General features: G+C 42.8%; 2 protein-coding genes across 5 annotated transcripts in view; both read right to left on the reverse strand.

Annotated features, from left to right (window-relative positions):
* LOC120957279 (uncharacterized) overlaps positions 1-13,684 on the reverse strand; it is a 93,144-nt gene that overhangs the window by 44,433 nt on the left and 35,027 nt on the right. The window lies entirely within an intron of this gene.
* The window catches only part of LOC120957719 (nitric oxide synthase), an 85,217-nt gene that overhangs the window by 8,730 nt on the left and 62,803 nt on the right, over positions 1-13,684 (reverse strand). For all 4 annotated transcript variants that reach the window (XM_040380062.2, XM_040380061.2, XM_049608526.1 and 1 more), the window contains exons 6-12: positions 10,684-10,775; positions 9,597-9,738; positions 9,130-9,444; positions 8,823-9,004; positions 8,587-8,701; positions 7,795-7,889; positions 2,683-2,827 (exon numbers count right to left, since the gene is read on the reverse strand). In XM_040380062.2, coding sequence (XP_040235996.2) covers positions 2,683-2,827; positions 7,795-7,889; positions 8,587-8,701; positions 8,823-9,004; positions 9,130-9,444; positions 9,597-9,738; positions 10,684-10,775 — 1,086 coding nt within the window. The remainder of the gene's footprint in view (positions 1-2,682; positions 2,828-7,794; positions 7,890-8,586; positions 8,702-8,822; positions 9,005-9,129; positions 9,445-9,596; positions 9,739-10,683; positions 10,776-13,684) is intronic.

Consider the following 13,684-nt stretch of genomic DNA (forward strand, 5'->3'; position numbering starts at 1 on the left):
GTCGGCGATTTGTGTTTGTAGTTAGGTTTCGTGGAGCGGAAAATGTTCTGCTCGATTGAAATTCAGTTCCCGGGCATAAGGTTGGATCGTCGATGCGAGCAGGATAAAAGCGTTGTTTCATAAGATTGTTTTACTTCTTTGCGTCAGAGAGAGAAGAGATTGAATGGAAGGCCCTTGCGTGATTACTTTCGTTCGTGGATATGATATTACTGAGCGGGTTTCGGTAAGCACCAATTGCTGTTAGCAATTGTTATCATCATTGGCTGATGTATGTGCGTTGAGGGAGTTGTGTGGAGATGAAAAAGAAATTAGATGGAAGGAATTTGGCAGAATTAGCTCGCTCATGAACATTTGAACATCCGTTATTATGTTGCGCAAATAAATCAAACAAAATCGTACAAAACACTAAAATATAAAATTAGGCGAATCATACAAATGGATATAAAAAAGGTGAAAACACTCCCTTTTATCAAAACAATGAATAAAAATATAAAACAAAATATGAAAAGAAGTATAACAAGAAAAAAATGATTATAATGGTAAATTATAAGGAAAAATGAAAAAGGAAATCAAATTACCAATAGAACACGTGAAGAGAATCGATAAGAGCAGAACATATAACAAATTGGAACTAAGTGTAGAAAAACAATATAAACAAAATGGTCAACAACATTAACGCAAACAAACACCATCAAATCAAATCATCAATTTAGCACTTAATCCTCAAATTTGGAAAAGAAAACAAACTGTATGGATTTTGCATTATGCAAGCAAAATATTTGTCCCTATCCTGATATCTCTCCTTCCCTACAAAACATCCCAAGAATATGCTTTTGTAAGCTAAACTTCCGACACCCTTCCGACTAAAGCTCACAATGAGCACCTCTCTCCCGTGAGGTTGATTGTTGTTTTGCCTTTTTAAATATTGTTGCCGGAACTATAACCCCTTACTGGAGCAGTAACGAAAATCTTGATACCAACAGGGCTCAAAGATTGAATTTTAAAAGCAACCTGCCAAACAGGCATCTGAAGAGCAACTTCAGAACCAGCAACGGAAGCTGTGCTGAGTGCATCTTACTATAATGGGGGGAAGGATAACGAAATCACGCAACATTTGATGCGAAACAGCATGCTGGAGCGACGGAGACTTGATAATGGGAATAGTAGTGGAAAATAGTGCCAGAAGGTTCGTTTCCCGCATTCTGGAATATAAAATGTAACCCTTCCTCCCAACCTTCCTTCTGTACGGATGTTCGGAGCACGATGGAAAAAGGGGTTTTGCGAAAAACGATGAGTTAGCTAATTCTTTTACCTCCCGCTGTGGGCGTTGGGTTGTGCTCCGTCCTCCCCCCCCTTTTTGCTGAAGCGTAAACAAGCTTTAACGTCAACATAGCCCACCGTAGTCGTCAAACATTCTGTTCCCCTGCCAGGGACTTGCGTGTGCCGTGTTTAGTGTTTGCAGCATTTACGAACGAATTTACAGGTTTTCGTGCTTGCTTCATTTTTCATCCGCTTCCTTGGGTCCTTGGGCAAAGCATGCAACACGTTTGCTACATTTGCGCCCCTCCCTCCTCCCTTCCCACCGAACCGTATTCAAACAGTTTAAATTGTGGAAAAAGAACCAGGAACTGAGGGAGATGAAGAGTATGCTGACAGAGTGAGCAGCTGCTGAGTGTGTCGCGCACCTTCGAGAGTCCTTTAAGCAAAGCAGCAGCAACAAGAACGGTGGCAAACCAAAAAAAAACATTCAACCATGAGTACGATGGAAAGTAAAACACACTTTGCTCTATCGCGTTCTAAAGTGTTTCTTCTCTACGCCAAAGTGGAAGCTTTTTGGGGCTATGAATATCTCTCGAGGGAAGTCACAAGACGATGTTATTGTACGGCATGGTTGGCATTGCTGGGTTGGGATCAAGAATGCTTCGCTTTCTATGGTTATGCTCTCGTGAAAGGTAGTAGAAAGAGTGGCTGGTTGGAATATGCTGACGACAAGCGAGACTGGAAGCGATGGGATGGATCATTTCTTAAGAGATGGAGATAATTCAATTCTTTCCAGTCCGGTTACCTGTCTGAGGTATTACGGTGTAGTTATTGATAGAATGAGACAGTGAAAACTGTTGGAAAAAGGTTCAAATCACGCTATGAGCTATCAATTTTTAGGATGAATTTAAATACGTGTTCTTAAATTGGCTTTAATTGTGAATGGCGACTTCCCATCTTTAAATCGTTTCCTTAGCGCCTGAAGGTATGCAACCATTATTTAACAAAAATTTAAAAATGTCAAAAAGTTATCTTTTGAAAATCAATGTGTCCCTCTCATTGTTGATCAGTTTGCCAATCAATCTCCTCAAGCCGTCTCGAGATACCGCATCGCAGCCGATTAGTAAACATGAACATCCATCTCAATCCCTACCAGAACCAGAAACCAGAGATCCTACCGGACAAGATTATCCGTAACGACGACACGTGCCCTGGCCGGATCACCATCTCCATTGGCATTAACTCTTGTCTTTCCCCTTTCGGATCAATGTCTGTTCACCGCACAATGTTTTTCTCCTCCTGAAATTGGCTCCTGAACCCCACCAACGCAACTACATCGATAGCAGTACAGCAGTAATAGAGCTACTACATCGGGCAGATGGTGTGTCATCCAGTGGGGCAGGCAATCAAGATTGAACCTACCTGTGCGTTGAACGCGTGTCCGAGCAGTTCCACCAGCTGACGGGCGTACTGTTCCGAGCGTCCAGTTTCGGTCGCGTACAGTACGGTCGCCTTGATCCGGCGGGACAGGGCGCGTCCGAACAGTTTCGATGTAAATTTGACAGCTCTGGGGAAGAGAACGAGACAACGACAAACGGTTATTGGTAGAGTGGTAGAGGAAAATACAAGGGAATACGGAAAATGCTGCTCTTTGTGGACAGATCAAGGGAACAACACAAAAACTACGCTCCAATGGTTGATTGGAGGCGAGAACAAATGCAAAAAAGTAGTTTCCAATGCAACGCTAAAGGCACGAGTGTTCTACCAGCACGTCGTCTGACGATGGTTCGTGTCACCGTGCTAGTTGAAATGCCTGTGTGTTTTTTGTGTGCATTGTGTGCTGCCACTCGTTTCCACGACAACTTGGAAGTTGGCAGCGTTAGAATGCGCTGCGGATGCCATGTACGATTGTGGGCGAAGTCGTGTGCTACGCTTCCTTTACGTTGGCCATCTATCATCAAAGTGTAAAACGATGCGGAGCAGCATCTGCAGCAGAGCGTTGAGCGTATTTTCTTTTGCAATGGTTTCGTTTTCTCTTTTGGCGATTTAAAAGATTCTGCCAAAGAAATTATACGCTTTACAAACAAGGAAGGGATTTCGCGAAAAAAGTGCGAAAAGCAGGTTGTGACGCGTCAAGCAGTTTATTCTTGAAGAAAAAAAACCTCACATTGTGGAAAGTGATAAACGATCGAAATGATCATTTTATACACACAGAAGTTGTTGTTGAGTTGTGCACGGAGAAATGTGATTTTTAAACTTCCTGATGTACGCTCAAGATTCAACAATTCAAGATTTCTTAAAAAGGATGGCATTATGTCGTTAAGAAATCTTCCCAAAACGTCCGGAAAGATGGATGCAATTTAAATTACATTAAATCGTTGCATAAGTACCACCAACAGAGAGAAATATTCGCTGTAATTGCATTTTTCCAGCGCAAAACAAAACCTTCCACAAGAATTTAGAGGGAAAAATGAGACACATTTCACCATCACAATCGCTTTCGTATGCAAAGGATCATTTGCACATAAACGATGCATTTTACGTTCGTCCGGTTGTAGCTCCTGTTTGCCCATTTAAGCTATGATCGTTTTATCCATGGTCTAGTTTTTTTTCTCGCGTTTTGCTATTGTTTGTCGCTCCATCCGCCCCCCCAAAACGCCCCAATGGTCATTGAATTTGATTATTATGGCATTTTTATTGGTTCCACTTTTGACCGTTCCTTCCCCCCCCCCACTCGGTGGGCGCTCATTTTTCCCCTTCATTGCACACGACGCCGAAACTGAACGTTCACTTGAATGGAGAAAGAGATGAAGTAGTTTCCAAATAGAAAGCGAAAAGCAAAGTCCAAAAAGAAGGAAAAATCGGCCCCAAAAAATTGCGCCATCTCCATTCAATCGTGTCGGAAAAGTGAACCATTTTCCGTAAGGACACACGGCTCGCTTCTGCGTGCGTTCAAGTGCCAGCACGGGACAGAGTGCCGTCCGGTTTCAAACTCTCACTTCAGCTGGCGACAAACTGCCAGCTACGGGGAGGTAGAAGGTCAAAAGTCACTGCCGGTTCCTTGCTTGCACCATCCTCCCTTTCCACCTCGGATGGTTGCAGATGGCGGACGAATGGTGTAAATTGGCTGTTATGTTAGCAATTTGATGATGATGACAGTAACATGGCACAGAAGAGCATGGCACTTCCTGTTCGTCACAATCTATTTTTTGTGTTTCGTTCATCTTTTGCTCCAAGAATTTCGGAAACGTTCACGAATACAGAGAGGGCGGAGAATTTGGACGCTTTTCTGTTGCCATCGACCTTCCAGCACGAAGCGTGGAAAAAGCAACACGATTGCTCCTTTGCAAGTTTGGTGGTGGTACGTACTTTTTAATGTAGAGTGATTTTCATCCATTCATGACCGGCGGTAGATTAGGTTCTTTTTTTCGCGTGGCCTTGTCCACGCTTGTCAGGATTTTTATGGAATGGCAGAAAAAGGGCAAGTCGAAGTGGAAAACAGGTGGTTTATTGAGGGTGACAATCCTGGTGTGTCCTGGTGCGTGTGTACGTGGTTATTATTTTTATGACCAATATTAAACTCTCCATTAATGCGGATATTAAGTGATCGTCACCAAAAATGAGATGGGCTGAGCCACATTGGACGTGATTTCAGGAGGAAGCGTATTTTTAGCAAATTGTATGTATATGCTATGTTGCTATAATAGTACACTAAAGTAATTGAAAATATTTTGGATGGCTTATTAAAACGACTCAAAGGTAGCACACGATTTTCAAAGCAAACATCACAGCACGATTCATTCTGTGGGGACCCGTTTCGGTCATCCTTTTGAAGTGTTTTAATTAAATTTGTACCGGCAGAAGCAATGTATGTGCTTCAGCAGTCATAAAAGTAGACAAGAAGCCACAGGTTGTGGTAGCAAATTGGCAACCACATGCAAGATGCATTCAAAAATGGATCAATTTGATGGTAATCCTTTCAGAACAGAGATATGTTGAATTTATGGAGTAAAAGCAGATAAAATTCTTTATGAAAGAATGTCGAAACTCCTACGCAATTTTACAAAATTACAATAGTACATTCCTCCATTTCCAATGGTTGGAGGAAAGTAGACTAGTTTCCCCAGAGTCGAGGAAACAACAACCGTTTTGGCTCCGAAAATGGCTGCTGCACTCAAATATCAAACAGAATGTGCAGCGGACCGTGTGCAGCTTCACCCTTTTTCGAACTCTGTCAGCAGAAAAGTGAGTTGGAAAATTGTTCACCTGGGCCAAACTGGCCGAACATTCAAACGGCCCCGTCGTCCACTGCTATTACCAGCTGCTAACCTAAAACCAATCGTTAGCTACCTCTGACTGCTTCGCTTTCCATTCGCTTGATTTTTCTCGATCGCATGGAAGCGAGTGGAAATGCTTTCGCTCGGTTGGTATTTTCTGTTTTTGGCATAAACACACACGCGTGCCAACCTCTTCGCTCCAGCAAGAGTTGTGTGTTCCGTTGGCCGCTTAACCGTTGATCATGATGGTCGGGGTGCTGCACTCTCTCACTCTCTCATGTAAACATTTATTGCAAACTCCCGCCAATGTGTAAGCGGAAAACCGAGTTACGCAGGGCGCATGGGCTTGTGCCTGCACAACTGCACTCAACGCACTTCCATTAGCGGGAACCGTTGGCAAATATTTATTGGTAAATTTGGGAGCAGAAATTGACCACCACGGGTCGAACTTTCGTTTGTAGCTTTTTCTGGTGGAAAGTGTTGTGCGGGAAGTGTGTGAGTTTCTGTTTAATGTTATTTGGTATTCGTTCAATTTGTAGCTTAATAATTATTCAATTTCATTTGATCAGTTGATGGGAAATGTGGCAAATTTGTAAAACCATTAAATCTATTCTAAACAGCAGTGATGTGAAAGTCATTTAGTAACTGTTGATTCGCGTAACGTCACTAATCCATAATCAACCATCGATCAAAAATGCATCAATCTTTACTATTTTACATGCGTGACCCATGTTGCCACCTTTCGGCAGTGCATGAATATGGATAAAATTTGAATTTTTCCTCCACCGAATTGTGGTTTTTGTTCGAAAAAGAAATGCCAAAAAAGCTAACCTTCCTGCGACCCGGATACACCGAGCGTTGATGATAATGCGTTACAAAAGCGTGATAGTCGGCCTACCGGCATCGTGCTGGTTATGGTATCGAAAACCTGCCACCGACAGTGTGCCGGGACGAGATTGATGCGTGCCGGAAAATCAACGCTCGTTGCCGGTCATCTTTGTGTGTGTGTGTGTGTGGCTCGTTCGTACGTGAGTAGCACAGTCCAACCCGAACTGGACAGTCTGCCGCTCTGTGGTCCGTCTGTGGTCGATGATTGGGCTATTAAATTTATGACTTTTTCCGATTTTCCCGACTCGTTGCACTTTGATTTGGCATTTTGCTCCTTGCACAGGCAGTGAGAAAGTGTGTGTGTGTGTTCTTGTTCGGGGAGCCAATGAATGGGTTCAATGGAGTGCGGTACGCCAATTTTCGGCGACACAAACCACGCTTCGTTTGATGTTGGTTGGGGGATTTTTCCTCTTTTTTTGGATGGAGTTCCAAAAGGATTGCCAACTCCGTAGTACTGAAGCTCTTGCAGCGGGTAGCTTGAATGTAGCTTCAGTTCAATTGAATCTAATTCTGGTGGTAATTCCATTCCCTCAGCTCAACGATTATTACTGAAGCGTTCGCTAATCCGTTCGTGATCAAATCGACAAAGTTTATCGAATTCAATAAGCGAGAAAAGAATATTAGTTTTATGAGTCATTCGGTTTAGCAGAATGAGGTTCCAATTTTCATCCAGCAAAATGTGTTCGAATGTTAACAAATTGTAACCTTTTACGAAGCACTTATAAAAATGAATGACATCGAAAGGAATGTACCAGATAATTAAAGAGTTTGTACCATCTGTCTATCAAAACCCATTTCTTTAAACCATTTTACCCATTTTTTCTGCCCCAAGGCGAGGCAACAATTATGAAAAACACCAACAAAAGGGTCCATTTTGAAGTGTCTATCGCTTAGTGTGCTTTACCATCCATAATCCACCGTGCAGACCTTCCTGCTGCTAAGCAGGTAGACAAATAATAATCTCTGTATTCCTCCCAACAAAAGAGCGATTGTTTGGAAGCATTGTATTGTGTGTGTGTGTTTTTTTTTCGCTTTTTCATCTTCCCTTGCACATTGAAAAAGAAAAGCACGAAACCGTTCAAGTTAAACCTTGCACATGTACGATGCTTGGATTGATGGTTCAATTTTTCCTTGTCTTCCTTTGCAGGAAAACGGAAAACAATTACATCTGGTGTGGTAGCAGATGATCATTTGGTGGTGTTTTATTTTTCATTTCCGCTTCTAATACGGCCCCGTCATTCGTGTAATACAATTTGTTGGAAATTAATCGTTTGTTGCCGATTATCAAGCAATGTATATAGATGAAATAAAGCACAACTAATTGTCATTTAGAAGTATTTTATGTATTAAAAACATGAACAACTCTTACCTAGCTATTTGCTTGAAGTTGAACTTTCGGCGAGGTTTCTTGTTTTTCGCCGAATCTCGCCCCTTCTTCCAGATGTGCGTTTTCATTGCTGATTCCTGTTACAATGGAAATAAAAATGGAATATTAAACCCTGCGTACACGTGCAATTTCAATACACAGATTGAATATAGCTCAAAGGCAGCTAAATTTAAACGGTTTTGAACATGAAGAAAAAAATGAAGTAAAAAAAAGATAAGCATTATATCACGTTTTCCGTTCCGAAATGGACCTCAGGTCCACCTTTTTTCTGTTTCATTCCCCCCAGCAATGGATGTGGAGCGGATACAAGCACAGCGCTCACGTTAGCGGAGATAGTAGAAAACTTTTCCTCCATTGATTTGTACCCATTTTTCTGTCCTTTTGAGGGACGGGACAGAGTGCGAGCAGTAAAATTAGAAACGTGTTTAAACAATCAAACCATTCGGGTGCCTTCGGGGCGTTTTAATCCATTCCCGAGCGAATTCGACCAAACTTTTCGGTCCAAAATGTGTCCGTTCCATTTTTAATATGTCAGATTTTGAATAAAACTTATCGGTTCATTTTTTAAATTTATCCTTTTTTTTACACGATTTGTGCTCTTTCCTTAGAATTCATTACACATCGTGAGGGAAGGAGAACCCAACGGAAGTATCTCAATTTGTAAAAACAAACCTTTAATTTACGACTAGTAATGGAAGCGAGCACACAATTTATGATCGATTTCACTTCGAATATTACCACCCAAACCATCCGCAGCATAGGTAAGCTACCCACCTGATACTCGAACGACGGCCGCAGATAGTAGAGGGCCATTTCCTGATGAAACACCGGCGTTATCGAGGCCGACATTGGCGGCACAATCCATACCCAATCGGCCGGGCAACCGTTCCTGGTTTCGAAGGTAGCGCAAACGTTAAGCAACGGTTTAGTGAAGGCAAAAAGACAGACGAGAGAAACTGTTTCCCATCACGTGCGAAAGGGTTGGATACTACCAACGCAAAACCCATTACCTTAGCTTGGTTTCGTTCTCGTAGTGCTTCATGAAGCTCTCGCTGGCGGTGTGATGATCGACGATGGTAATATTGCGGCTCTGGAACGAGTGCAGCACGGCAATATTAATCTCCACCAGCGCCTTGTCCTTCCACAGTGAGGTTGGGTTTCGTGTGTCCAGTCCCATCTTGATGGCGATTGGCTGTGTAGCGAAGGGAAAAAAATCAGACGAGTTTTTACCATCAAGAATCAATCAAATTATTGACACGCGCGATGGCAACATTATCTACGTCTACCGCTATCATTGACCGCTATCAACAGGCCTACCTCGAGGAGATTTCGCCGGTTGGCATCGCACAGGTTGCGGCAACCGATCTCGGTCGACATGTACCAGCCGCTGAACGCGGTCGCCGTAAACTGGATGCCACCGCAGTCGAACAGCATCGAGGACACCATCGGCACGGCGTACCATCGCAGGTTCAGCTCCGCGAACCACTTGAACTGCGGGTGGCTCAGCGGCACCTCCAGGATCAGCTCGGGCGGATAGTCAAAGTAGTCCGGATCGTGCCCGTTCGCCGACACCACCAGCGGCAAGATGTCCCACTCCGTGCGCTTGCTCTTCCAGCCGAGCTTGGTGCAAAACTGAGATCAAACGTGAGGCGCAAATGAGTGGAGACAAACCGACCGCGAATGAAACGAGAAAAGAAAAGACGAAAACACGAGGTAAGACGAGTGGTCACGTGCGGGCTGCCACTGCTACTTCGCTATCGGTCGCTATGGGTTCGATTTCATACATCAGTAAACTCGACATTGGCCGGATCACCGATAATTTTACCGTCTGCGTTCTTATAGCCGGCGTACGAGATAATCTGATTGTTCCAGATGCGGTAGTCGTGCTTGCCGTCCGTGCGCTGTGGGAAAATCGTGATGGCCGATCTAGATGGGAGAGGGAGAGAGAGCGAGAGACCAGAAAATGAAACGGTGAGGACGGATCAGACGACTTTATCGGTGGTTGCAAGGAAATGGGCGGCTTAGTGGGTATTAGTGAAAAATTGAATCTGTTCGATTATCTTGTGAAAATGATTTAGCTCTATTGAATTCAGTCAAGGTAGGTGTGTGTGTGTGTTTGAGGAAGACGGGAGTTTACAAAAGGGATGATTTGGTAAATTTACAGATTAAGGTAAGACAGATCTGTATGCACTTTTGAAGCTTAGAATGATGCATTTCTGCTTGGTGAGACTTTTATTAGAGATTCCGAAGATACCAGGAGTTTTAAACAAGTGCTTTTGTTATGACAATTGCATACATTTAGGCATTTGTGTGACGTAATTTTGAGCGAAAAGGTAAAATTCAATATTAAAAATGCATCCATTCCGAGTTGTTGAGCATTCAAAAAAAAAATTAAAAGAACCAAAGGAATAGTGAAAGCTGAGTTCTACGAAGACCATCACACAACATCACCATGCACCGATTTTATTTTTCAATATCACTGGTATCACATTCCGAGCAAAATATTCTCCACCTTGATTGAGTAAATTGACAACCACCTACACTCGCTTACTCAATCATCCTAACATCATAAAGAATCCTTCCTTTTGCTATCAGAAAAAAAATCCTTCAACTCTTGGGCGCTAGGTGTCAAGATAAGTGTACTCGTTTCTCGATCGAAGCACACGCTGAGCTTTGTCGTACAGCAAAAGGATACCACTTGAGTGCGGCTCACACCGATGCAAACCAGTTAAAGCGAGAACGGGAGCAGTAAAACCAACAGACACTCTCACATACACACAGACACACACAGACGCATACTCTTTTATTCAAAAGCCCTGGCACAAGATTAACGGTACGGAACATACAAACGGTAAAGCACGGAGAGCATACCTGAGGTTTCCTTTATTGGTAGCATATTTGATGTGATTGCAGATCGCTTCAAACATACCGCTGGTGGTCGTAACGTATCGGCAATCGAAAACCTGTACGTGTGGAAAGAAAGAGAGAGAGGAAGAAAGAGAGATCAGAAATGAGGTAACGACGTAGTAAACGCAAAGTGTTCGAAATCATGGAATCATGGTGTGGATGGGTGGAAAAATAAAGCAGACTTCGACAACGTGCCTTCCGGTACGGCGGTGTATTAAACGTGCCGAAGATCGTCAATATCATCAGCGTGATCGGATCATCGGATTATGCAGTCGATTTCATTCGCGTGCCAGCCGGGCTCGGTGCACGGCTCGGATGCATCGTAATGTAATGGCTGTATCCGGTACCGGGGATCGATGGGGATCGACACGAAGCGGAAATGGTGCAATTGCGGCAACATGCTCATCGAACATGTCGAAAGTGCATTGCGGTGTTCTATCGCCGTTTGATGCTGTGGGATGCTGCGATGTAAATGGTTTGCCGTTTCGCGTAAAGCGAAACGAACCAATTAAGCGAGGGTGCATTAAAGGAGAGGCAAAAAAAGTCTTGCGATTGAAACACAAAAAGGTCGTATAATATTGTTTCCATAGGTTGAAGATAAACGCAATAACCTCAATTATTTGTTCATTTTATTTGTAAAATTGTGTTGAAATAGTCATACACGATTTAAACTTCAAAATCAATATCCAATGAAATGATGGATGAGCCTTTTTAATTAACCCATATTGAGATAAGGTAAGAATGATGAGCGATTAATTAATATAATCAATTCTATGGACGAAATCTCTAACTTTATTGCCCTGCATAATCAATATCAGTAGTTCAACCTTTCATTTACGTGAATAAGAATAAGATCCTAACAATCTCCCCTAAAACTCTTCACATCTTGCTTGCATCCACAGCACTCGTGATCAACACAGTCTAGGTTCTGTAAGTTCCTTTTCGCAGCAACTCTTTAAAACCCCTTCCAAACCAACCGGTAACAGACGGGATGATGCCGCATATTTGCACGGATAATCCTTTACCGTTTTCCCTTAGATTCATGCCCCGCTTCATGGAGCTGCTTCCTTCGCAAAAGGATTTCTTGGTCCGAGCGAAACCCCTGGGCAAAATAATGGATCAAGAAATACGACCAGCCTCTTCGCTTCGAAAGCTTCCATCTGTTCTTTGCGGTGGGTTGAGATTGGACCATTTCCAACACTACACGCGCTCACATTTACAGGTGGTCAGCTGGCTTGTAACGTTCCCTCCTCCCAGCACCATTCTACCTCGTAGTTAAATCGCTTCTAGCAACGATTTTCCAACTGTTTATCTTATGAGGATGTAAATTAAAACCGGATCTTTCCTGCCACAGTGACACACAAACTCCGCAAAAGTAAGCCATTAGAGCGTAAGAAGAATTTATTTTTTCATTCTCTCTTGCTCTCTGTACCTCAAAATGAAGGTGTTTACCGCAGCCCTACCTCGTTCTAGAGATTCGTACGGTGGTAGTACGGCATATACAAAAAGCAGGTAACCACCAGCCATTTACATGGCATGTCATTTCCAGCAGTTCGGTTACTTGAGGATGTTACGAAAAAAAAAGAAGACGTACAACTGCAGTAAAGGACAAAATTAGGTTCCATAACTTTGATCATTTGGCTCTTTTCAGACCTGACCTGTAGGGTCAGTGTAAGAGGGATGAAAAGGTGAGTGAGAAGCTGAGTGTAAAATATAGTAAACCAAACAGTCTTGCATATACTGGTGCTTCGGAATAGAATTTTGCTTCTTCAAAAGTACTCAAACATCCAACGAGTGTGAGTTTAATTAAATGGTGAAGAGATTTATGTTAGAGAATGCTTTACGATGCTGCATCTAACCAATGAAATGGTAGACGTTTTACTAGTGCTTCCGAAAATGAACCGTTCATACCGCTGACCATTGGCCAATAATAGTAGATGAGTATCCCACACCATCTACTCTATGGAGATGTACAGCCGGATCTCACTATGACCAGAAACCACTGTTGGGTGGTTTTCTCCAGTAAATAAGAATTCCTATGCTAATATTGGCAAAAGAGTTATTTAAATTAAACCCTTTAAAAGGTGGGCAATCAAGAATGCTGATCAAGTGGAGGTGAAGTAAGCTTCATTTTTCCAATCTTTTCTCAGAAGAATGCAGATATTTATGATTATTACTTTCTCCTCGTATAGCATCCCCGTTCATATTGCTGTGTAAGTCCCCATTTCATTTCAAATAATCCCCAATAATTAAAACAAACTGCAATTTTAAGCACTCTGCACTCATTCCTTGCACCATGCAGCATTCTAATGAGAGAAAGTAAATGGAAGTACATGGAAGCGCCTAGTACTTCACCGTCGGTACGAAAAGCTTGGCGCCTCCATTCATATCGCATGAACGCGCTACAGTCCGTTACAATCATGCGCGATTAATTTTTAATAAACAAACCAATTAAAACGAATGTGCAACTTCATCGTAGCCTTGGCTCGTTTCTCTCTCTCTCTTGATCATAAAGATCATTTAAATCGAGCAATGGAAACTATGTACTCCATGCCACTAGCGTAGTGCACTTGCATGATTAATTGCTCATACGCAACCAACGCCACAACACGGTTGCGTGAACGCAAGGCCAACCAGCCAGGAAATGCTAAAGTGTATGTAGCAACGCCCAAGAGAAACAACCTCTCGAGCAACCTATCTTCCCACAGCAAAAACGTTTAGATTGCTTTGCATTCTTCACCGTTCCGCTACAAGCTGCTCTCCGTCACCTCAAGAACCCAATTACGCTTCCCATTCTTTTCTGCGTCCCCCACTACACACTCTCTCAAAAGGGCAGAATAGATGTGTATGTGTGTGTGTGCGCGCTCATGGTACAGTCCCCAGAGCGAGCAAAGGCAGGCGATAATGAAAATAATTTAATTTTTCCTTCTTCATCATTTAATTTACACCCTTGTTGTTGGGCTTG

Source organism: Anopheles coluzzii, chromosome 3 (genome assembly GCF_943734685.1).
Source record: "Anopheles coluzzii chromosome 3, AcolN3, whole genome shotgun sequence".
Lineage (NCBI taxonomy): Eukaryota > Metazoa > Arthropoda > Insecta > Diptera > Culicidae > Anopheles > Anopheles coluzzii.